Source organism: Aquarana catesbeiana, linkage group LG01 (assembly GCF_042186555.1).
Source record: "Aquarana catesbeiana isolate 2022-GZ linkage group LG01, ASM4218655v1, whole genome shotgun sequence".
Classification (NCBI taxonomy): Eukaryota; Metazoa; Chordata; class Amphibia; order Anura; family Ranidae; genus Aquarana; species Aquarana catesbeiana.
Window position 1 is genome coordinate 475,504,117 of NC_133324.1, and position 26,918 is coordinate 475,531,034.

At 39.0% G+C, this 26,918-nt stretch overlaps 1 protein-coding gene across 2 annotated transcripts in view; it reads right to left on the reverse strand.

Annotated features, from left to right (window-relative positions):
• Positions 1 to 2,776: 2,776 nt before the first annotated feature.
• KIAA1958 (KIAA1958 ortholog) overlaps positions 2,777 to 26,918 on the reverse strand; it is a 108,826-nt gene continuing 84,684 nt past the window's right edge. Inside the window, exons 3-4 of one of the 2 annotated variants that reach the window (XM_073591410.1) lie at positions 10,041 to 10,213; positions 2,777 to 8,065 (exon numbers count right to left, since the gene is read on the reverse strand). In XM_073591410.1, coding sequence (XP_073447511.1) covers positions 7,262 to 8,065; positions 10,041 to 10,213 — 977 coding nt within the window. In that variant the 3' untranslated portion in view covers positions 2,777 to 7,261. Of the gene's footprint in view, positions 8,066 to 10,040; positions 10,214 to 20,268; positions 22,267 to 26,918 lie in introns of those variants that run through there. The other variant, XM_073591405.1, reaches the window with a different exon arrangement.

Consider the following 26,918-nt stretch of genomic DNA (forward strand, 5'->3'; position numbering starts at 1 on the left):
GTCTGATGCTAAGTAAACATGCATGGGAATGCCTGTGTCACCCACACTCACATACCATCCATCTGCTCTGTGTCCCTCCTTAGCTGTATGCACCTGTAAAAAGTGCACCTTTATAGCTATGCATAGCCCGCGTTGTGGGCGTTTGACAAGGCTTTGCTCCATTGTGTCGTGCCTGCGTGACGCTGAGGGGGAGCTGGCGTTCCATACTGGGGTTGCATCTCACTCCCTGCTTCATGGTATTCAGAGACGGTGCTGATGCAACCTATGCACACCCTGATCCCCTTCTATCTATGTGGCTTCAAACATTACATGTACTCTCCAAGGTAATCTTCCGGGTGCTTTTTTCAATCACCTTGGTGATATCCTCAGCTTATATCATTTTGTTTTTTGTTACTTGTATCATCATAGATACATTTTATATATCTCCTACATTATAGAAGTTCCCTCCACTGCGGGGTGTTGGTGTGTGCGGTCCGGTGTCCCTCGTTGAGGTCCCCCTCTCAGCTCCCGGGCCAGGCTCCATGGCTTACCCCTGGCTTCGTTTTGTCGCACGGACCCAGTTTTGGCTATCATGTGAGTAACCTTTTTGGCATGGCCCATTATGCCCAAATTTCCCCCTTTTTCTGCTGATTTTGTTAGACCCATGAAACTATACTGCTTTTTATACATCTTTTATAGAATTTAGATGCATCTGGCTCCTGAAGAGTAGATTGAAGTCCATGAAACGCAGCGTCAGGCATACCTTTGATGCATCAAACACACATTGACCAATTTTCAGATGTTTTTTTACTTCACATGACTTTTATCTTGTTTGGGGGATTAAGATGCATAATTGTACCTACCCATGTCCCATGGTTGTATATACATAGATTTATTGTCTATATGCGATTATTTTATGTCTAATGCATGCAATGCGTTTTTATGCCATGTTGATCATTGGTCCTTAATAAACATACATATGTTTGCACCTCTGTTAGTGTGACTGGGCTGCATCATGCGCACCTCATTCAAAGTCCCAACCTCCCCCCTCTTTTTCATGATATTAAGGATGGGGGTGCAAACTTTCCCTTGCGTCCCAATTAAAGTCCTAAGTTCGCTTTTCCCCCCATTGCTTGCGTTGTGGGCGTTGAACCACGCCGACGCCGCGCTGAGGCCTCGCCCCCCTTCCTCCAACCACCCACTTCCGCCGACTGACCCGTGTCCTCTTTGCCTGGAAAGAAGCTGTGGGGTGACATTCCTGAAGAGAAAAAAAACCCCTTCCCACATCCTACTTGGGCTCAGAGGAAGCGTGCAGCTTATGACACAGAGCGAGACTGACAAGCATGGAATCAGGTACGTGCTATGGACAGCCCCCGGTGGCAACTTTAGGCATAGCAACATTTACTTAAAGGAGAAAACCCACAAGAATTAGATAAATTCCTTACCTTATCCAGCTGCAGGGTTCTGTGGTAAACCAAACAGACCCAATCTTCACCACTCACGGTGGGCTCCGTTAAAAAACCTTCAGGAACCGGGGCCCCTTTTTATCAGGGGATCCACACTCCGGGCCTGTAAAGCACCCTGCCAGGAAATATGGCTGAAAAAACCAAACACTGGATCCCGGGGTCCAGCTCTTTAAAAAGAGAAGTTTTACAGGCAGAACCTCGTTTCTTCCGACACAAGGCCTGGGTACCATTCAATTCGGCCCGGAAAAGACACTTTGAATAGATTCGGTTGCATGGCTTGCCCCACCAAAGATTTCTCCAGCGAAGCTCAGCACAGCACATCTTTACTCGTGACCAACACCTAAGACACTGGCGAAAAAACTGAGGTACTCCCAGTAAGGGGAGGTGTTATATAGGGAGTTAAACTTCCTGTCTAGGGTGTGTCAGTGTCCATCACCTAAAGGTGCCTATATAACCCATACAGTAAATACTGTGGCTCTGTGTCCCGTGATGAACGATAAAGAAAATATATTGGCTGTATGTAATCAACCTCACTGTCTCTTTACTAAAACATAGGTGATGCTCAAATACAGTGGATATGGAAAAGAATCACCCCCTTCAAAATAATCACATTTTGTTGCTTTGCAGCCTGAAATGAGGACAGACACTGTTTTTGTTTTATCCAGCTGTATTTACATATTTATAACATCCAAGTGAAAGATATCACACCAACATGTCAGAAAAAAAATATTTTTTTAAAAACAGAATCACTGAGTTGGAAAAGGATCATCCCTTGTGTCAATATTTTGAAGGCAACTCTGCAAAATGTGATTTTTTTTAAGGGAGGCAGGGATTCTTTTCTATACCCACTGTATGCTTCTGTACAAGAAATGCATTTAAGTCCACGTAAAAGACTCCTATTTTTTCCACATGAACAGAAAAAAAAATTCTATAAAGATGCAAAATGCTTTTAGATTTACTAAAACTGGAGCAAACAGAATCTGGTGCAGTTGTGCATAGTAACCAATAAGCTTCTAGGTTTTTTTTTTTTTGGTCAAAGCTTAATTGAACAAGTTGAAGCTAGAAGCTGATTGGTTACTATGCACAGCTGCACCACATTCTGTGTGCACCAGTTTTAGTAAATCTCCCCCAATGTGTCTTTACACTGTGTTATCATCTGTGTAAATGCCTACAATCATTCTTTATATTATCATCGTCAGCAACTAAAATCTGAAATAAGGCCGATAGTGAGTTTGTCTGTGCTGAGCAATAAATGGCATATAAGGGAGAAGGATAAACATGAGTTCAAGTCATTTCAATTTAGAAAGAGTGAGTGCAGGATAAAAAAAAAGTTGAGATATACACAGACAGCTATTTTTTATTATCTAGGACTTTTTTTTTGTTAAACTAACTGCAGTGCGTGCAGATCCAGTGTACAATGATTTGAAAACAGATCCTTTTTCAGACATAGGACAAGACAAAGACAACAGTTGACTCTATAATGTTATTGTTATCAAGATAATTACATAAAACCGAGGCACTTCTGCTTCCATCTTTGATTAGACTAAAAAAATATTTAGTCCAGTACATACATAAAGTCCATATTTTTCATTTAAAGTAAAGCTATGATGTTTATTGTTAGAAGGCTTTTTATTTTTTCCTTGTTTAAGTCAGTTAAAAAATTTGAATTTAAGTACCCCGTGCGAGTCCTGGACGAACTTGGATCCTTCTATCATTTACTCCACAAATTCCACCATGAATGACACGTGTATGTTATGTTATTGTCACAACAACCCAATGATTTTGTGCTCCTACATGTGATTATCATCCAAGAACAAATCTCATTCCTGGAAAGCAGATTACAAAAAGTTTCATGACCTGCACTTTCCATTTATCTTGTCGGATCAGGAACTGGTGAAAGGACAACATAACATACATTCTGTACATCAGTGTATTTTTCCCTTATTTATATAGCACCAACACAGCACATGGCACATTGCAGAGTACATAAAACCATTACAATCAGTTTCTGGGCTACAGGAGCTTACAGTCTAATGTCTCTACCCCAGTCATCCACACACAATGATTATTGTAGAATTGTATTTTTTAAGAAATACTGTATGTTGAATATGGATCATACTAAGCCTTTCAAGACCCCAAAACAGTACAATGTTTAGTTTTAGGCCTCGTTCACACAGGGCATAAGAATCTGTACTCTGTGTAGCAGCCATGGGATGCACAGGTGCTTAGGGCCATGCTACTGCATCCACACGGATGTCACAATAGGAGCAGTGGCTGCAGTCTTCCAATTGACAGCAATGGGTCTGCCTATACAGGAATGCACAGAACACCAGTTTTTGTCAGGTTCTTATTTCAGTCTGTAATGTCACTGGGAAGATTTTTACATAATTTCTTTCCCTCTGACTGAGGACAAGACATAAGAGGAAGCAGTTGTCACCAGGAGAGGAAGGCAATAATAGCATTATAAATAGTGACAGACTTTCTAGCCCTTCCACACTCAACTACTTTTTTGGTTTTCTTCTGTGTCCCTGTTGTAGGGATTTTCCATTACTGGTTATTCTAACTTTTGTTGTTTGTGTCCATTTTGGGGAAACCTGCCTAACAAGGACATAGCAATAAGTTCATGACAGAAGAGCTGACTTTTTCCCGCTCTATCCAAAGCTATGGTTGGAGTTCTACTTTAAATATTACTACTTAAAGAGGAGTTCCAGTCTGTAAAAAAAATAAATAAATAAAACAAATACTTGTATTTAGCTGCTGACTTTTAACATAAGAACGCTTACCTGTCAAGGGATCCCGCAATGTCGGCACCCCTAGCCGATTCATCAATTGGCTTTGGGTGCAGGCGCTGGCATCTGTAGTAAGGGAAACAGGACGTAAAGTCTTATGGCTTCACAGCACGTTTTCTACTGCGCATGCACGTGTCGCGCTGTACTTTCTGAATAGTCCCGCCGTCTTCTGGGACCTCTGTGTGTCCCAGAAGGCCGCGGGGGAAGGAGGAGGGGCCTGGAAATGTTATAGATTGCTGCGCCGTAATCTTACCCGGAAAAGGGAGTGTGTACCTGTCAAAACCAGGTACCCGCTCCCCTCGAAAGGTGCCAAATGTGGCAGCAGAGGGGGGAGGCAGGCAAATAAGCGGAGCTTCCCCCTTTGGGTGGGGCTCCACTTTAACTGACCTGTTTTTACCTCCAAAGGGTATACATGTTTTTAATCCCTAAGGATCACAGGTGAAAGCATGGAGTTTGTATACTCTTTGAGTTTGTATTCTTTTCTTTCATTTTCTATTTTACAAAAATAAGATTAATTGGCTTTCACCCCAATGTGCCTGTGCATGCCTAAAGAATATCTAAACCCAAAAACAAAATGTATATATAATTGTAGCTTATTAGAAGCTTTTCTTCTTGTTTTTTTTACAACCAGTAACACACTTCCTGTCTTATGGTGTCTCCACTCTAAAGCAATTGAGACACCTTTGGACAACAGCATTGTCAATCTTGATAAAGGGTAGTGTTAGATGCAGTAACAGATAGACTTGACTAACAAAGCCAAATTCCAGCTTTATAAGCCGTTACAGCAACATACAGTAGATGAATAAAAGCTGAGCAATGTAAGCACCAATATCAGCATTAAACAGTTTTTGTTTCACTCCGTTTACCTTTACCTCCCTCCTTACATTTTACTTGGTTTGTGTCTTGATTTTCTCTAGACATTTGGTGAAGAAAAGACAATGGATGAGAATATGGCTTGTGAGATATGACTTATTGATTCTGTTAATCTCCATACTTCTTAAGTACGTCTTGGTTCTCACTGGTGCGATGCAGGAACCAGCGCGATTCTGACTCACAGGCAGTTCACACTGACATCTGCGAACTGCTGCAGGTGTCAATGTAAAGTTAATGACACCCCCAAATCAGTTCGTAGAACGCAGTGCAAACTGTGAAATTGGATCGCATTGGTCTGAACACCCATTTGATCCGATTACTGTGCATACCAAAAAAAGGGTCCTGCACCATTTTGGTGCGAATACGATTTCAGCCATACAAACTATTTGGCTGAATTTGCATCACACAGACATCGCATGAGATGTGCACAGCAATTCGGTGCGATCTGAGCCATTTATTTGCACCACATTCGCACAAAAAAGGTGCAGGACCCATTCACCCCCCTCACACTGGAATTGGATTGCACGGGCGTTCACACCTATGCAATCCAATTCTGTCAATCATACTGCGTTTTGCCAACTGTTTTTGGGTTTGTTGTTAAATTAACATTGACACCTGCTATGGTTCGTATGAACGTTGTGCGATTTCAATGCGGTGCGAGAAACACACAGGACTCCCGCACTGCATAAATGTGAACCAAGCCAAAGGGAGCCTTCTTTGTTACTAAAAATTCAATAAAAAGATTAAAATATAAATAGTTTGTCTCAACTCTCCAACTGCCACTTTGTTTGGACAGCTTGGTCTGTTAAAGGAAGTTGAAAAATAATAGGCTTACTGGCAGGATCACCAGGTGAAAAAAAGGGGAAAAAAGCTAAAAAAAAAAACAAAAACAAAAAAAGATTAATGCAGCCCCCACATTAATTATTAATAAACTGTAATTCAATACATGTTTGCTTTAGGGTTTAGATACACTTTAGTTGTAAGAGTGTGAGATTAGACAGCTTAGACAGTAAGCTCCATCAGGGCAGTGAGTGACATGAATGGTTCAAAGTTCTCTTTAAGCAATGTGTACTATGCCGACATTATATAAATGATTTGTAGACATTTATAGAACTATTATACTAACAGAGATTCTGTACAGAATCTAATGTGAGCACAAAGCTGAGAAATAGTCATGACTGGGCTCCCAGACTTGATGGGCTGAGAAGCATTTCCCCTTTAGCACTCCTAGTTGTAATGGGTCAGCATTGTATGATGACTTTTTCAAAACATATTTGACTTTCAGACAAAATGCACTTATTCTGTTCGCTCATTTAAGCTGACCTAACTGATCCCACCTCCTCCCTCTAGAGATATATACTCAATCCAATCTGATCAAGGTAAGTATACAGCTCTTGAGGGGGCAGTGGAATAAAGAGCAAACAAGATACGTGCACTTTGTCAGAAAGTACACTTATCCTTTCAAGTCAACATGCCTACAACTATTTTTTTTTTTAATGATATTGCTAAAACAGTTTTTTCTCTACACATTAATCCAAAGGGATACCGAAGAGATATCATAATGTAAGCCAAAGTGCCTCATTAACTGGTCCATAGCCTGCATTTCTATTACATCATTATAGAAAAAGCACCAGATAAGCATCTTTCATTCTGTGCTTGAAGATGTGTGATACCCAACATAATTATATCTTGGCCAGTATATGACAATTTCAGTAATTTAAATAGAGTTTAATTCACTTCAGTAGGAGAGATATTTTTAGCAGAAGTTGCTCTGCTTGTCTCAGAGTGCTTGAAAGCACTTAACATACTTATTACTTACCTTGAAAACTCAGCTAGAAAATTTGTGAGGTACGAAGTGTGTTTTTTTAGGTTTAGGTTTATTTAGAAACAGTTGTGCTAAATGTGATCCTTTTGTCACCCCTTTATATCTTCATTTAAATGCAGGTGCTAAAAGGCACTATCAATGTTGATGCATTGGAATTTAGCACTGTTCATACTGATCATGTGAGCTCTACTGCATACTGTTAGCTTTTTACTTATCCCAAACAACACAATTTTATTAAAAATATACAAAAACAAGGAGTTGCAGTTCATTTACCTTCTACATGTTCCAATCTGCTGTTCAAGTAGTTAGCTTATGTTATTTGGAAAATCTTAATAGTTATTGAGTGGACCAAACTTTCTGAATGTCTGAGTAAATGAAACAAAGGTGTAATTATCACAGTTGTCTAGCTTCACACGTTTAGCTAACTTTGGGACAATGCCACGCAAAGATCTTAGCCCCATTCTTTGCTCTTCATACCAGATTTTTTCTATTCCGCTGACCTCTTTTCGAGCTGTTAGGTAAAATGGCGAATTTGGTTCCATCTGAGATGGAGGACGATGGGTATACATGTACTTATAGAGGAGACAGTAAGGACATCTTTGATGTCCCTTTGAATGTTCATGGAAGATCTGTCCATAACACATTTTACTCGGATTTGCTTGCTTGTCTCTTTTGACGCTATCTGTTCTAGCAAAGAAAGGTCTATTATTTGCATCCTTGAGAAATTCAATATCCCCATACATTAGGTCAGCATGTTCTTGTAAAGTCCTCATGTTCAGGAACTGACTATTGTACTTTACCACAGAGGACAACAAAGGCACAGGCCCATCATCACCTAGACACCCAGTCCTCCACATCTCCTCTTCATCTGCTAGTGAGAAATAGACAATATTGCGTGATCTGGAGCCCGACATTCCAGCTTTGTTGAGCAATCTTAACTTTTCTTTAAGTTTCTGGGATGAAGAATTAAAGACACTGCTAGTGATAGAAAATCCAGCTCCAGAATTCTTTAAGATTCGGTCTAATCCTCTACGTATTGCATGGAGCGATGTTGCCAAAAAATCGGACCCATCTGTTTTTTTTACTGTCACATAAAAATCCTCTAGAAGTTCGTTTAGCTTAACAGCAGGAACCTTAAATACAAATAAAAAAAAAATGTGAAAAAGGGGTTCTAAAATATATGACATTGTTAGTATACCATTGTAAAACAGAGCGTACAGTATTTAAACACCTATTAATAGATGGTAATGTTACTTTCTCTAATGTATCTAAAACATTATCTTAGTATAGCTGCTATGCTGAAAAATGGACACTTAAAGCTCAAGTCCAAGCAAAAATGTTTTCTTTTTAAGTTTTGGATAGTGTTAAAGGCAAAGAACCCATATCAGGTATTTATTGTGGCTTGTGTCCCCAATGGGGGGGGGGGCTTTGCTTTAATTTCCAGGAAGTGTCTAAAATATTTCCAGTGAGGACACTGACTACAACAAAACACAATCCTCTTGTCCTTCCATTAACCTGAAAAAAACCTGCGTGAACAATGAAAAGGCATAGGGAACACTTAAAGTGGTTATAAAGTCTAAGGTCTAATTCATACTGACGTGCACTAAAATGTATGTACATTTCCATGAATTTTAGTTACATTTTAAACGTGCGCTGATGTCCGTTGACATACATTTTGACGTCCATTAACATACATTTTACATTTTACGCAACACAACACAATGTTATGGTGTGAATAGGACAATGTGGGGGAGATTTATTAAAGCTGGAGAGTGCAAAATTTGGTGCAGCTTTGCATAGAAACCTATCAGCTTCCAGGTTTTATTGTCAAGGCTTAATTGAACAAGTAGAATATAGAAGCTGATCGGCTACCATGCACAGCTGCACCAGATTCTGAATGCTCGAGTTTTAGTAAATTCCCCCCATTGGAAATTATAGTTTTTTAGATGTCCTTCTGTTGATCTGCATTTTACAGCATTTTACAGCTGTGGTGCGAATTGGCCCTCAGTTTTTTTTTTTTGTTTAATGCATTATTTGCATTAAGGTAAAAGAACTCTCTACCAACTGCTCTGGCTTGCTATGGGGGCACCTGCAGGAAGAAAGAGCAGAGAGCGCTGACATGGGACCCCAGAGAAGGAGGTAAGGGACCGCACTGTGCAATATCTACAAAAATAGGCTTTAATATCACTTTCATTCACATGTGATAGCGGTCATTGCTGTTGATCTAGCAAATTTTTATGAATGCAGGGGAGGGGGAGCTGAGCAATCCATGCAACCACTTCTGGCAACACCTATCACAGAGAAAGCAATAGTGGTCAAGATAGGCATTCTAACCTACCCAATCAATGCTCAAACCTGCCAGCATAGTTGTTGACGAGTCCCAGTTGGACCGCTGTCATATGTTTGAGGGCTACTTTTCTTTTAAATGTTATTTGAATGTCAAAAAAACAATTAAACTGCTAAAAGTTTCTGTGTGCATTTATTATCTAAGGGTAGAAATAAGGGGGCAGCTGTTACCAGAACAGAAATTGGCAGACAGTAATAATAACTCACATGCACTCCATTGCTGTGCCAACTCAGCACAAATCACAGAACTACCACCTCAATAAAGTAAATACTGAAGCAAACATTCAGATTAAAATGTTGTCTTTGGTTTAGGGAGTTTAAGAATTAAGTCAGGACTAAGCTTAGGGGTAATTAGATAGTTATTAGAGTTAAAATAGTGTTATGTATTAGGTTAGTGTAATTACGTAAGTGTTCATTTTAAGTTTTAGGTTGGCTGTTAGGGGGTGTTTAGGAATTCATTTTAGGGAGTTTGTTGTGGTAAAGAGTTAAAGAGTGACAGATTACTTCTTGGGTTAAAAAATATAGGAGAAAAGTGACATCTGTGGGGCACGGATGCTTACAGAAAAATTCATATAAGTTCTCTGCATTGAAAATCATATGCCTAAACTTACTACTGCTGGTTTTGGGTATGGAGAACTAGTATACTGATAATAGGTGCATCCTAAAGTAATCTGCATTTCATTTAGCTAAATGGTGCTTTTTATTAGCAGTAGTAATGTCAAAACAGAATTGTCCTGCTGGGCCTATAAAACACACTCTAACCTTGGTGAAGTCCATGCAGTCCTTAAGCCCTCTTGTCATACACCAGTACCGCCACACATTTAAAGCATACAGGGTAGCTTTGGTCGTATTTGAGCTCACTGCACTGATGCAAAGATCCTTCAGGTCATCGTGGAAATGAAAGATTGGAAATCTATTGAGCTTGGTTGAGTATGCTGCAAAATAGCATCAAATAAATAAATTAATGAAACTGATAAGTAATAAAATATTTTCTGTTCTAGAAGACAGACAATTAATGTATGATGAAAGAGGAAAGCCTAAACTTTTTTTTCCTTTTATGCATGATATATGTAAATGAACCTTATTATTTTAAATTTCAGCCTAAATATTTAAATATTAATGACAAGAATGAAATATTTATTGAGAAATCAATTATCATGCAAATAAAGAGAAGACATGTAACATAATTAAAGTAACTTCAGCTCGGTATTTGAACACTATGCACGTTCTAAGAATAAAAATATTAATACATACACTCATTTTGCACAAGCAAGGTTTAAACACATTTAATTTTGCATTCCTCTAATGTTTATATGTCCTAAACTGAAAGATACCGGGGTTGACTTACTAAAGGGAAATAGGCTGTTCACTTTCAAAGGAATTTTCAGTTTGCAAGGGAATTGCTACTTAGCTTAGCGAATGCAGTGAAAATTAACTTTGCAAAGAATACCCAATCACATGCAAATAGAATTTAAAAAAAGTATTTCTGCTTGCACATGATTGAATGATGAAAGTCAGCAGAACTCATCTTATATACTTCCCTTCAAAGTGCAAATTCCCTTGCAGGATTGACAGCCTATTTGCCTTATTAACCCCCTCTGTTCCTACATAGTGGAATAAAGCTCCTACAAGATATATTTGACCTGAGTGCACTGTTTCACTGGACAACTGCTTGGTCAGAAAAAGGTTTAAAGTTATATTGAACCCAAAAGCAAACATTTATTAGATTGCAGCTTACCAATTCTTAGATTTGCTGGCTGCATTGTTTTCTTTTTTAGGCATTATTTTTTTATTTCACCTGGTGATACAGCCAGTAATTTTTCTACAAAACAAGCTGTCCTGAAGTTATATATATATATTATACATTCACATCGGTCCCTGCCCTCAAGGAGTTTACAGTCTAAGGTCCCTAACTCACATTCATACATACACATACTAGGGCCAATTTAGACAGGAGCCAACTAACCTACCAGCATGTCTTTGGAGTGTGGGAAAAAACGGGGGGGGGGGGGGGGCGAAGGAAACCCACGCAAGCACAGGGAAAACATGCAGGTAGTGCGGTGGTTGGGATTCAAACCGACAACACTAGTGCTGCATGGATCGAGGTGCTAACCACTGTGCTGCAATGTACAGTTAATTTGAGGCTAAAAATATGCATGCATCATACAATTTAGGGAGAGTACAACTGGGTCAGTCAATACTGAAGGATATGAAGCTGAAACTTAGTATTTTTTTTTTGGGGGGGGGATACAATACCATACACATTAGTTATGTGTATTGCTGTGTATCTCAATACCTGCAAGCTGTAGTTTGCTAAAAATCCTCCCTGCTGTTCCTCCTCACAGCTTCTGGCTACTGTTCTGAGTGATGTCAGAGTTAGGGTCTGTTCACACATAAATGTGAATGGAAAAATGGCTGTCCATTGCCTTTCATTGGCATGCCTTTTTATGTGTTGACACACGTTTTTATGCATGTTAAATTGCTATGGGTCCTTGTAAGGGACAAAATATTAAAGAGCTTTTTTTTTTTCCAATAGATGTGCATTGCATTGATGTGCATTTATGTGCATTGCATTGCGCTAAAATGCATACCTGAAGCATTATAAAGCAATGCATTGCACATGATAGAAGCATTGTGGTATGAACAGGGCACATAGAAAAAAATGTTTTATGCACTGTGGTATGTTTAAACAGGTCTCTAACAGCAGTGGCTACTAAAGAGAAAAGTTGTGCCACTCACCCACCCCTTTCTACTCTCTCTGCCATTCAAGATTTATAGTAGAAGCAGCCACCTGAAGGTAATGGGATGCAGACCATTACAAAGAAATCATGTGTGTTGTGCTGTATCCCCCCCCCCTACACTAAAAAGAAACTTAAGCTTTTAATAAGAGCATGCAATGGGCAATGGTAGGTAATATACTTTCTTGACCCAAAAGTAGTATGGACTCAAGAGAGATACATAATCTTGCCATTGTACAAAGTATAGTGTGAAACTGTTTACTGTATGGACATTATACATGACAAGGGGCACTCTTTGTACCTGGGGGAAAATATGTTTAGCTATCACATACATTTCTTTACAGTACAAACTGTCAAAATTTGAAATAAACTTCTGCATCGACTAAATCTAACCAACTCTGGGAGACTGCTCCAAAAAAAGGCTAAATGTTTCGTACAAAATCTAACTGGCTAATAATATTAATAAGAGATACCACTGTTGATCCAGGGAGTACCCAATTACCTTGGGGAACCAGGAAAGATTTTTTTCACTGTTAGAGAACATCATGCATCAACTGCCAGCATAGGGCATTGGGGATGTGGCTTTTCATTTTTTTCATTTTTGCCTTTTGGGTAAACTCACTGGACATATGTCTTTTTTCAACCTATGTAACCATGTCATTTTTCAAGATGTGGATAGAAGATAAAGCATGTGATTGGCTGCTATATACAATGCACGCACATTTAAATTTGTTTTTTCTTTAGTTTTTAGCATTTAAATATATATATACCATTGAAAGAAAAAAAATCCACATACAAAATGAACAGACGTATCATGCACATAAAAACAAATTTACTGCATAGAACTGCAAAATGACATGTAAATACATGTTGCTATATACATTCAGTTTTGATATGATGTTCTTGCATACACTAATTAAGGAATTTCCTAACCAACGACACTCAACACCTTTTGAAATGACATCTTAACAGTTGAGGAGATAATGTTACCATTTCCTCTTGGTACTGAGGTTGATTTATATCTAAGGTGGCAAGAAAATGTTCAGTTTGCGAAATGAATGTTCACTTAGCCTAGTAAATTGGGTACATTTGTGGTCACTTCAACTATCTAATTATATGTGGGCAAAAATATTTTTTTTTAAATCACCTTGAATATGGTTGGGAATTCAAAGAGAAAACAGCGTCACCTTATTTACTAAGTAAACATTATATAATTCTTTAGCAAATCTATTATAGAGAAATCCCTACAGAGAGGAATCCTGCTGTCTAAAAAGAATATAGAAATATATATAGGAACAATTAAATGTATTTTTGCAAAAATATGTAGTGGTTATTGACATTTTCCATAACATTATAAACATAACCTGCACCAGAAAAATACAATAGCATGTGTTGATTTATGCTATAGACAACAGTGCTAATAACGGTCACCTTTAAAGTATAGTATATTCTGAAACTGTCTTATGTCTGAATTCTTATGAATACATTTAAAAAAAAAAACACAATAATACCAAGCATTCCTTTGTTACTGCTCCAGAAAAATCATATTTTGTAGTAAAGTATGTATAAAGTCAAACCTTTTTTAAAATTTCATTTTGGATAGAGCAGGGGAGGGTTAAAACTGATGTCAGTTCTTTTTGGGTTTTTTTGCCATCTTTGTCTTATTGAGGACTTTTTCCTTCACTTCCTGTACTGTAGACTCAACAGAAAGAGAACCTTTATCTTCAAAATGTGAGAGGAATCCCCTCTTTAAACAGATGTCACCAGCAAAATTGTCCCCATTGAAAAATTTCCCCTCTAATCCCTTACTTTTATTCCCAGTGACATTGGTCATCAGTAGTTACAGAGGGTGAATCTCCCTAATGGTTAAACAGAAAGCAGTAGAAGCTTGTGTCTAACCCCTCACCACTCTATGCAAATTTAGAAAAAAAATATGCCTTTAGTTATACTTTACTATGAAATGTTGGCTACTCAATATGTCATTATTTTGTTGCAGATAACGTTTATTTGCTTTGACAAGGTTGTCCTTATGAACTCGTATACAGTTCTAAAGACGATCCTACCTAAAAAAGAAAGGATTACAGTGGGCCATAGATGAAGCTATTATAAGGAATACAAGCAAGAAGACATCTGTCTATAGTCAATTCTATTGTCATATATCTTGCAACCCAATTGACAATTTTGAAGCTTAAAATTAATCTCACTGTAATAAAAAAGAAAGCAAATATAATGTGCTGACACCTACAGGTACCTGCACCTGCAGCTCTCATTCCCCTCTGCTAAGCGCAAAAACTCCAATTTCCATCTTAAAGTGTCAGAACTTTGTTCATTGAGAATTACCAAAGCAGAGGGCAATGCACTTTATACCTAATGGAAACTTCCTTTTTTAAGTGTCAATTTAATATGCACCATTACACTGTAATTAGCACGTTCTCTGTCCATCCCTGTGGTTTTTCCCATTGAACCCTACAAATTTACTGTGTCCTGCAGTGTCTAGTGGTTGTTGGGGGGGGGGGGGGGGAGAACCACAGTTGCCAGGGAGGGAAGACAATATTCAACACCTCAGTGGTGTTGGATAGTACACAGACATCGGCTAAAACGTGCCGAACCAAGTTGTAAAATGTTGCATTAAACAGTAACCGATTAAGCTAAGTTCCAAATGTTAATGTTATAAGACAGTAACTGGGAAGACTGCTGCTAACGGTCCAGTTGTAAATATACCATTTTAAGAATGGTCAATGAACAACATTTGGGGTAGCTGGATAATCACATTATTGGGTACAGCTATTGGGTACTGTATATTATTTCATATAATCATATTATTAATATATAATTAATTCCTGATGTCATCAAAATACTGTGTTTTAGTACATTTTCACCAATAATTTATTCAGCTTTTACCATAAAACATACAGTAGACACAAGACAAAAATATACTTAGACTTGTATACCTTGGAGCTATAATTTTCCAGTAAATGACTGCAGTTTTAATTCAGCAACAAAGTTTATAGCTCTACTTAAACATGACAAGATTCCTAAATTAATTTCAAGCTAACAAATTTCCCTGACTGGCATATAAATTTAAAATTGTACATACTGTATTGTGCCTTTTGTACTAAAGGTGATTTTTAGCTGTTAAATTGATATAATCTTCTCAGTATATTAAGTTTTAAGTAGATGTAAACCCTGCAGTATATAAATTAAGTAGGTAAAATTTTCCCAGTGTATGAATTTGGATGGTAAGAATTCCTCAGTACAAACTCCCTTCCTAGGCATAGAATCAAAGAGCCAGGAAAGTTTCACCAAATTATACATTTAGTCCATTAGAAACATTATGGTGTGTATTGGTTTGATAGTTTTCTCTAAGCATACGGCTCTGTCCAAAAATATCTGGAACAGTTTTCATGCCGATTATATGGTTCATTAGACATTTAGGGGAGAACTCAGAGTTTTACCTAGCTACATTGACACAATCCTGGATGACTCAATAAGACTGTTTAACAACTGATGAGGCTGTAACCGTGTATTGTTTCTGACTGTGTGCGTGTATTGAGTACAACACGCACACAATCTTATACAACCGGTAGTGGAAATCGGGATGTAAAAAGATACTTCACATTATCTCAGAAAATGTAATATAAATGTAAAAATTATGAGAACGTATACAGATTTAATTTGGGTATGTATGCCTGTAAAGGTTCTTTAGCTACCAAATGTGGTTCATGTATTAATAGGGTCTACATTCTAGATGCCAAATTTCTCCTTCTGAGTTAACCTCATGTGTCTATTCACTGTATACCCTGAACAAATATGCTGCAGATCTTGTACCCACAACATACTACTAACAGTGACAAAGAAAGAAATGACCTAGCATCAGTGTGGGGAAAAATGTCACTGCATCAGTGTCAGTAAAAGGAAAAAAAACAAGCAACACAAAGGAAAAGAGGACCAGGCCATTTGAGGGGGGGCAGTTTATGGTTTGGACAGGTAATATAGAGGGGGGCACTTGAAGGTGGGACAGTCAGTACAGAGGGAGGCCATTGATGGTAAGGACAGACATTACAGAGGGAGGAAAGTGATGATGAGTACAGGCATTATAGGAAGGGGTGGGGGAGTTGATGGCTGGAACAAGCATTAGAGAGGGAGGCAGTTGATGGTGGGGATGGGTAGTAAAGGGGAGGCAGTTAATAATGGAGAACAGGCACCAGAGGGGAGCAGGTAACACACACCTCATCCCCCCCCCCAATTCTCAGTTGTCCCACATTATTGACCTCCCCTCAGTGTGGCCCCCACACTGACCCTGTCCTTGAGCACAAGCCCTCCAGCAGTCAAAAGTACTTTCGGAGTCCTTTGCTCTTATCCCTGTCCTGGTTCATGTGGGTCCAGGAGGACGGGGCCAAAATCAGTACAGCCAATCACATTTTAGCTTCCTCTCCTCTCTTCCAGGCCATGCTGTTTAGTTAAGAGGTAGAAAAGAGAGGAAAAGAGCAAGAGATAGATTTCCAGCTTCTTAGCAACCATGCCCAGGCTGAGCGGCTTCTCAACCCTAAAACAGCAGCCAGCCAGGGAATTGCGGACACATCCTGGGACATTTTAAAAGTGGAGACAGCCTTCTAAAAGTGGGGACTGTAAACTGGGAATGTCTGTTCACCTTATACACGAGGCCAAATGTGAGGGCACCCCTGCCAAATTTAGCTTACAGAGATACTTAGGGTACGTCCAGCTATCCCATGGTTGTTGCCAATTTTTGATGAATCAACCAATTAAAATCTTACTTTGTGTTGCTCGCTTTAGGCAATTGCCATTCAAATCATGTACTATACAGAATAGCAATTAGCAATATATAAGCAGTGTCCCTGCTAGAAGCAAATTAAAATGTACTAATCTAGAATTCCCAGTATCTCTGGAAAGAATTTATACAGATTTCACATTTTAAATAAAAATGTCAGCGGCCATAAAACACAATTATGTTCTGTGCAAACAAACTTATTTAAAAAACAAATTAGTCTGCTGAGCCTTGTGAACAACAATATAACAGGGGTTCCAATATAGGTTTCAAGGAGGTTGTGGACAATGGGGACCCCTCTGTGATTCACCAATTATGGGGCCTTTCAATGGCTTTCAGAAATTTAAGCAAGCCTTACAACCACTGCTTGGTAAATAGGGTTAAAGGGAAAGCATATTAGTATTTATTCTCTGGAATACAATGTCACCTGAATTTCTGCAGTTTCCGTAATCTTAAAGTGTGTGTCAAGCCCAAATTATTTTTTTAGTTTTGGCTACAGTGGAAATGGGTTAGATTAACCCTCATTTCCCATCCTGCAGGCAATATTATACCAGACAGAAAGTGAGATGATCTCTTGGACAGTAAGGCAGGCCATACACGGTGCAAATTTCTTTCCTGCAACCATGAGTTGCAGGAAAGAAATTTGCATGATTCCCCCATTAACACAGACAGTGCTGACAGGGGACCCCCTCCTGCAGAGCAATTGTCTGCTCCCCACAGGGGGGTTGTGGGAAGCTGTCCTCGCCGAAGAAAAAAAAGTGATTATTGCTAGCGGCTATAGTAGCCACTAGCAAAAATTGAAAGGGAATCCGGCAAACTGGTTGGTACATTCAGCCTGCCCACACACACAGTTCGATTCTTGGCCAATTCCTTCTGAACCGGCCAAGATTCTAACCATTTATGGCCAGCCAAACTCAGGCAGAAATACAAATGTTTTTCTTTTGTATGGTAGGCAAAAGGCTAGAACCCAATCAGATTTTTATTTCTGTCTGTGTCTGTCTGTCTTGTTGAAGATTTTCTCTACTTTCATGGTGAAACTGTTGTCAGCAAGAGAGGAAGCAATAGTAAATCTCTCTAATGGAGACCCAGATTGCAGTTAAAAATTCAACAGGCATTCTAATCCTTCCCTACTTTATCCAAAAGTTGAAACGGTGTTTGCTTGACGTACACTTCAAGGTATACCTTGAAAAAAGAAAAAAATATTTGAGCACATGCTTATAGAGGAGCAACTCAGAGTCGCCTGTAAGTATCTTCAGCAGTCTTCAAAAGCAGGCAACTTTCTGATAATGTTAAAAGCTGAACTGCCCATTCCTGCAAAGGCCCCATGCACAGTTGGCGTTTAGCCCCGATGCATGAGACTCACGTATTTAGGTGTAAGCTGAAGATATAGGTACACCATCCAACCCCGTTGATAGCAGCCTGTAAAACTCTGTGTCCCTACAGGTAGGTGCTTACTCAAGTGAGTGAAGGAAAAATATTCTTTAGACTGGCTTTTAGTGGATATAGTTTGGTTTATTTCTTTTATACCAAGCTATTTTTTCCTGGGATATCTATTACTTTCTTCTGTTTAAGTTTTTAATATGGATCTTGCTGGGAGAAATATCAAATGTAGCACATTTTTAAGAGGGCTGTAAGGAGCTACAATGTTGACTTATAAAGGGGTTATACGGCCAATAACATTTAGCAATCTCATTTATTAGGTCTCCAGTCTATGATTTGCAGAAAGGGGTTCAATTACAATCTATACAGTGCACCGACATTGATAGATCAGGTGTTTCAGTAACCAATGACCGCTGGCTTTCAGACGTGATCAATTTCATACATTGGCTATGTCATCAGCACTCCTACTCAAGAGTTTTAAAAGGCAGTTTTATTGATCACATTAGTTAACACAATCAATGTTTCAGAAACACCACAAGAGCCCCTTCATTAGACCACATAGATAAAAGGGCCCAGGGTTTCAGAATTGTATAAGTTATATTCAGAAAACTCTAGGTGCCTATATTAGAGGCATGTGCTTAAATGTCTTAAGAGTTCCAGACTAAAAAAAGTTTTTTGTAGCCTCTCTGGAGGTATGATTATGTCAGATTTTTGCGTCTCAAAGCGGTACAATTATTTTGCATAGAAATTTGGCGTTTTATATTGTAGGCCTGTAATTCTTAGCAATAACACACTTAAATCTGTCCACCAAGAGTCTAGTAGATATCCTGGGTATGATGAAGTTTGCAACACAAAATCATAAATTATAATATAATAAATAAATATAAATAATTATAAAAAATAATAATATAATAATAATAAAATTAATTTCCCCACGATTCACTATTGCTCAATTCTGCAAGTGTTCTAATTTACTATCGCTGTTTTCTAGCTGGTCCAAAACCACTTTTGACGTAAAGGGACACTTTTTGGTTGCTATGGACAATCCCAAGTTTCCAGGCAGAAAGAACAGTATATATAATATAAAACTGCATGCAGGGCATTGGACAAAGCACTGGGGACAAAAGGGATGTGAAATAATTGCATACAGTAATGTAACCTGTAAGATTACAGTGTACTGTATGTATTATGATTTTTCACTTTTTTAAATTTACCGCCGGGCTCTGCCCCCATGCGTTACGACGCTCGCAGGGAACGGAGCCCGTTACAGAGAGGCTTCGGGCGGAGGACAGAGCCCACGGACACATCGGGGGAACATCGCAGGATCCTGGGGGCAAGGTAAGTATACCGCACCAGGATCCTGCAATGCAATCCCGAGTGTGGCTTGGGGTTACCGCTAATGGTGCTGAAATTTAACCCCAAGCCACACTCGGGAAAACCGCCAGGGAGGTTAAAAGTCAGCAGCTACAAATACTGTAGCTGCTGACTTTTAATAAGGACACTTACCTGTCCAGGGAGCCCACAATGTCGGCCCCCGAGGCTGATCCGTTCACCGGCTCGGGTGCAGGCGCTGCCATTGCAACTAAGGGAAACCGGCAGTGGAGCCTTCAGGCTTCACAGCCGGTTTCCTACTGCACATGCGCCAGTCATGTGGCGCTTTCTGAATGGCCACCTCGTCTTCTGGGACACACACAGAAGGAAAAATGACGTACTTCGCAGTGGCCAGGCTGGGACAGAAGTACACCTATTTTTTTCTTCTTAAAGGGTAAGAAAAAATCATTTAAAAAAAAAATATATATATATGCAAAAATGAGGGGTGGACTTTAGCTTAAGACCTTCTTGTAAAGTTGGGTGGAACTATGCTTTATATGCTTTAGGCTAATTTTGTTCAGTAACAGGTGCACATGCTGAAACTTACTTTTGACTTCTGTTTGGAGTTGTTTTTCACACCAGTACTTTTTCATAATATATTATAAAAATGTAAAACATATATTATAAAACATTTTAAAATGTTTGATGGATATATTTGATAGTTTTGGGGTGCAGAAAAAAGACCAACCCTGACATTTTAGTCTGTTAATTGTCTGTGGATTTTAATAAATAATAATTGACATTGTTTGACAATGTATCAGAAAGGTTAAGAAAATTCAATAAGAAACACTGTTCACAGAAGACACTTGACATCACACAGAAAATACACAGAGTTTTTTTGTATTTGGAGGTCAAAACATGACATTTCAGTAGTTTTACATGCCTCAGAGACCCAAAAATATTCAGACAAACGTATTCAGTTGTGGCTGGGCTCAGGCTCACCACAGTGCAGATGCATTGAAGAACAGTCTTTACGCCATGGACACCACTGCATATTGCTATAAATGAACTCCTGTCCCAGTGCTACAATCGTACAAATTTTACACAAGTCCAAAAAAATTAAATAATATTAATTAAAAAAAAAAGTTAAACTTTTTCAATGTCTGAATAATACAGAAAGAGACAGCCGAAGCTGCTTAATTTAATTAAGTGCAGAAGATAAAAAGGCCGCTATATATACTGCTAAATCAGTATAATTTCTTCATTTCCCATCAGACAGGCATTCAGGAGCTTGCAGCTGAGCCAACTCAAGTCGCTTCTTCAAGGATTAAAGTTTACAATAATAGCACCCTTATTTGACATTTTAGCCATTTGTGCTGTGTCCTCAGTCAAGGCATACTTATTACTTGGGTTTTCTGATCAGTCTGTTTAAGTTATTTTTATTCTTGTAGGAGCTGCTTTAATTTTTGTTTCCTTGTCAGGACTATGCATGCGTTTTGGCTGAACACTACAATATAAATAATATTCTAAGTGCAATACAAAAACTAGGTCTATTAAGAGATCTGTGATGAAAACAAAAAAATATAAATATAATACATTTTATTTCTGTTTTTAAAGTGAATTCACCGTATAAGTGAGAACAGGCTGGTCAAACATAAAATCACAGTTTAGAATTCAGAACCAGTCCTAAATTTGCCTTAGCACTATCCTATCACAGTTACTGCTTAGGCAGTGTCCGAGGAAGAGTCATAAGAGGCTGAAACAATAAAGTTTCCTGGCCCAGAATGACTAGCCATAGACTGGGCAGCTTGCTGGCTCAAATTATTACATATTAGCACCAGCTGATTGCTTTGGGCTTCTGACAAGGTGCTACAACTTTGATAGACGCTGAAATTTGTTTTCCTTCCAGGAATGTTACCCTTTTCACACATTGTTTTCACCATTTTGGCTAATTTATTTTTGCCAAGAGCTTGGCAGTTATACCAGTGAAGGGCAGCCAAGTTGACCACAGGCTTGATGGACAGATAGAAAGGAGCATCTTCATACCGCATTGCTGGAGGTCGCCTTTGTGCATATTCCTTGTAATCCTGAACAGGGCAGGTCTGTGGTGAATGTGGGGTGGCATAAACTCTACATTCTGTCCCTGCTCTTTTGACCTTAGAATCAGGGCTTTCCTGACCCATCCACTCAAGAAATTCAAGTCCAGTCTCTAGTACTCGAAGTCTGACATCGCCCCATTTAAGTGTTGAGCCATGAAAGCCAGTGCAGTGTCCAAAAGCTTTTGTGTTATTCAACCAAACAAGATTCAGTAGACCCTCAGGATTATATCGACTTAATAGGCCTCTCTTTCTAAGGATAAGTTCATCAGCAAAGGTAAGTTTCATGGACTTGTGTGGTTTGTTTCCTTTTCCTTTACATCGTAGTTCAATTTGCTTTTGTTTTAAGGCTTCTTGGGACCTTTTGAACTCTTTGTCTCTGGTAATGCTATAACTATACCGATGCTCCTTCAGGTACCTTTCCAAGCCACACTGATAGTTGGCCAAGCTGTTTGGCTCATACTCAGATCCATCTTTCTGCCTAGCATCCACAAAGAAAGAAGCCAGGTAGTCATCTAATTCTTTGCAAGGAATCGTATATATTTCTCTGGTCTCCATGGGGTATTTGGAAATAATAAAGTCCCTGAAGTTGCGTAGGGCTGTTTGTGTGCTACGAATTGTTTTCTCATTCTGTTCCCGATTCAGCTCAGCTGTGACATCATCTTCATCTAAAGAAACTGAAATGGGGAGAAAAGGGGTGGGGGATAAATGGTATGATAGAATTGGAGGAATGAAAAATAACAAACAAAACAGGTAAAAGAAAAGGCAAAAGGATAAAGAATAGATGAAGAAAATGGAATTGGGGGACATGGAAAGGAGAAAAAAACAGGGTGGTGAATTAGTCTGTATCAAAATTGCCAAGCTTTACTTTGTAATAAACACAAAATTACATTTTAGAACATTCTTACATACCTGGCTCACGTTTGGACAGCCAACGTCTGTAGTTTCACAAATGATGTACTAGAGCATGGCAAGAAAAAATTCAGTGAAAAGTCTTCGAGTCACTGGGCACTATTAGTGCATGTAGACTGGCAAGGGAAAAATAATGGCATTGGAGGTCATCATATTTTTAGTAGTGGGAAGTGTCTGAGCATTTACTTAACTTTTCATCCCACTGCATCATGTGTGTTAAGTGAATTGTTAGGCCAATTTATATGTGCTCCATTTGTGAAACCAGAGGTTGTACTGGTTCCATTTCATTAAACGTTCATTTTTTTTTTAATTCACAACCATGACAATTATTAGGCAATACATTAAAGCAATACACATGCAGCTTCCACAAAGGCAGAATGATCGAACCAGCTGTAAACCTCTGAAGCACCAAAAAAAAAAAGAAAACATTTAAAAGGGACAAAAAGGCTATTATTACTTGATATTAGATGCTGCTATTCAGTACATCTATTTTTATTTTTTAAAGGGCAGCTTTCATTATTTCTTATTTCCCACAATATATATAGGGGGCTGCTGGTTCAACAGAATGATTAATATTTGTATAGGCTCCTGAAGAGTTTATATTAGGGAATATTGGAACCATGGCTTGCTGCTCCTATGTAAGCAACCTACAGACAACTGTAAAGTGACTGTACACAGCTACACACAGAACCTAATGCCTGGTACACACTACACGTTTATTGGGTTGAACAAAAGAAAACTGACAGCTACAGTCAGAGCTGGTGTAAAAAGCAACGAAGTTAGTACCGTGATCTGCCCCTGCTGAAGGATGACCCCCCGTCTGAACACTGATCAGTGCTCTATGCCATTAGCTGAGAGCGCTGATCGGGAGCCAGTCGGCTGCTGGTTTTCCAGCATGCTCGTCAGACAGAAGCTGACCAAACATGGGCCGAATGTCGGCTGTTTATGATTGAACTGACCGATGTCTCCCGACATTCGGCCCGTGTGAATGGGGCTTAACCACTTGCCAACCAGCCTCCGCAGTTTTACTGCGGCAGGTTGGCTTGGCTGGGTAAAGCATGTCGCTTCCCATTGTGGCCACTAGGGGCACATTCGCGTGCGCATGGCTCACCGCCGGAGCTGATGCAAGTGCCACGAAGACCGCCAGGCACCCGCAATAGCTCGTGACAGAGCGAGAACCGGGATCTGTGTGTGTAAACACACAGATCCCCGATTCTTTCAGGGGAGAAGAGACTGATCGTGTGCTCATACAAAGTATGAACAGCGATCTGTCATCTCCCCTAGTAAGTCCCATCCCCCCTTCAGTTAGAACACAGTGAGGGAACACAGTTAACCCCTTGATCGCCCCTAGTGTTAACCCCTTCCCTGCCAGTGAAATTTTTACAGTAATCAGTGCATTTTTATAGCACTGATCGCTGTATAATTGTCAATGGTCCCAAAAATGTGTCAAAAGTGTCCGATGTGTCCGCCATAATGTCGCAGTCCCGATAAAAATCGCAGATCACCGCCATTACTAGTAAAAAAAAAAAAAAATAATAAAAAATGCCATAAATCTATCCCCTATTTTGTATACTCTATAACTTTTGCGCAAACCAATCAATATACGCTTATTGCAATTTTTTTTTACCAAAAATATGTAGAAGAATACATATCGGCCTAAACTGAGGAAAAAGTTCGTTTTTTAAAAAAAAAATGTGGGATATTTATTATAGCAAAAAGTAAAAGATATTGTGTTCTTTCAAAATTGTCGCTCTTCTTTTGTTTATAGCACAAAAAATAAAAACCGCAGAGGTGATCAAATACCACCAAAAGAAAGCTCTATTTGTGGGGAAAAAAAAGGATGTCAATTTTGTTTGGGTACAGCATTGCATGACTGCGCAATTGTCAGTTAAAGCGACGCAGTGCCATATCACAAAAAATGGCCTGGTCATTGAGCAGCCAAATCTTCTGGGGCTGAAGTGGTTAAAGACAGCAAAATGCTGACATTAATTAGTAATTCACTCATTAGTGTGCATAATTAACATAACAAAGTTAAGGCCTCTTTCACACATGCGGACCGTTCATTTAATTGGTTAAGTCATATTTTTTCAGCCTGGGTTCACACTTTTGCGGTGAGGGACACCGTATGTAATTAGCACATTTTGCTAATGTCTGTATGGTGCATTTTGAGCCATTAATTTTGTACGGCTCAAATCGCACTGCACCTGTACCAAAATGGTGCAGAGGCCTTTTTTTTTTTTGCTACACCTAAATCCGATCGCATGGGTGTGAACACCCATGCGATTCAATTCTGGCAATCGCACTATGTTACGGAGTGTCTTTACTTTAACATTGACACTTGCAGCAGATGGCATGAATGCCGTGCGATTTCAATGTGGTGCAGGAAATGCACAGGATTCGCTGCTTTTCCTGCATCACATTAGTGTGAACCTAGGCTCAAAGAAAAAAAAAGTTGACATCAGTTTTTTATCAGGTTTTCATCAGTTTACCATCAGTTTTTTACATCCACTACTGATGCAAATAACGGACCATAACGTTTACATCCATTTTTCAACCGTTCCATTTTTTTAACAGAACAAAAATAGGGCTTTGATCCATTTAAAAAAAATGTTGACGGATGCAGATGCAACTTTACCCGTGGCAAAAAAGGTAGATTGTTAACACTAAGGAAGGGGTGTATTTATAAAAAAATCACATAGCTGTTCATCCTTCAAAACTGCATGTAAAATCATTCTGTAATTAGGGCAAAATCAAATGTTCTTCTTTTTTGTTTAAAACCCCTGCTGGGGGACTTTTTTTAACCACTTCCCGACCGCCGCACGACTATGTACGTCCTAAGTTTGAACGGGGATATCGTTGTTATGGCAGCAGCTAGCTGCCATAACCCCGGTATCCCAGTTTTCGTGCGGCGGCCGGCTTTCAGATAAAAGTGGTCCCTGCGGAGCCGTCGGTAGCGACGGAGGCGATCGCGTCCTGTGCCGTGGTGTGTCTGGAGACGAGTGAGGCCAAGATGGCGCTCACTCGTCTCCATGACACTGCTGGGCGGAAGCGACGTCAAAACGTCACTTCCGTCCACGCCTCTTAAAGGCATATTTTTTTCAAATGTCATTTTTCTAAATGACTTTTTTTTTTTTTATTGCATTTTAGTGTAAATATGACATCTGAGGTCTTTTTGACCCCAGATCTCATATTTAAGAGGTCCTGCCATGCTTTTTTCTATTACAAGGGATGTTTACATTCCTTGTAATAGGAATAAAAGTGACACAATTTTTTTTTTTTTTAAACAGTGTAAAAATAAATAAAATATTGTAAAATAAATAATAAAAATAAAAAAAATTTTTTTTTAAACCCCCCTGTCCCGACGAGCTCGCGCGCAGAAGCGAACGCATACGCGAGTAGCGCCCGCATATGAAAACGGTGGTCAAACCACACATGTGAGGTATCGCCGCAACCGGTAGAGCGAGAGCAATAATTCTAGCCCTAGACCTCCTCTGTAGCGCAAAATATGCAACCTGTAGAATTTTTTAAACGTCACCTATGGAGATTTTTGAGGGTAAAAGTTTGACGCCATTCCACGAGCGGGCGCAATTTTCAAGCATGACATGTTGGGTATCAATTTACTTGGCATAACATTATATTTCACAATATAAAAAAAAATTGGGATAACTTTACTGTTGTTTTATTTTTTTATTCAAAAAAGTGAATTTTTTCCAAAAAAAGTGCGCTTATAAGACCGCTGCGCAAATACGGTGCAAAAAAAAGTATTGCAATGACCGCCATTGTATTCTCTAGGGTGTTAGAAGAAAAACCATATATAATGTTTGGGGGTTCTAAGTAATTTTCTAGCAGAAAAGCCTGTTTTAAACATGTAAACACCTAAAATCCAAAACGAGGCTGGTCCTTAAGTGGTTAAATTATATCCAGAGTTGGGTTCTAAATGTTAAGCTAAATGTTAAGTTTTGGTTGTTTTATATTGAGTTTGAAGGAAGCTTATAGCTGAATTATAATGTCCACATATACTCTCCTTGCCTCAAGGTTTTGATCCTACATTGTATGTAAATGAAGGGAAACTGACTGTCCTTACTTTGTAAGGCCGGTTCAGTGGGGACCGAACAATTTTCGATCCATGCATAGGCACTCTGGTTGTACAAAAGCCGATCTACTGATCTGCCTAGTTAAATTACTTCTGTACAATCAGCCTGTTGGATAAATGCCACTCGGAAAGTGGCTGCCAGTAAATGTGTGGATGGGGGAATCAGGTCAGTTTTTTCCTTCAACCCTCTGGTTAAAGGAAAAAAACTGACCCATCTTTGGCCAGCTTTACTCTAAAATTGTTCAGAATAATTTTCAGTCCTGAGTATAATCCTTCTCCAGAAAAGAAACTAGAAAGAAATGTTTTTAAAATTATTTTTAGGTA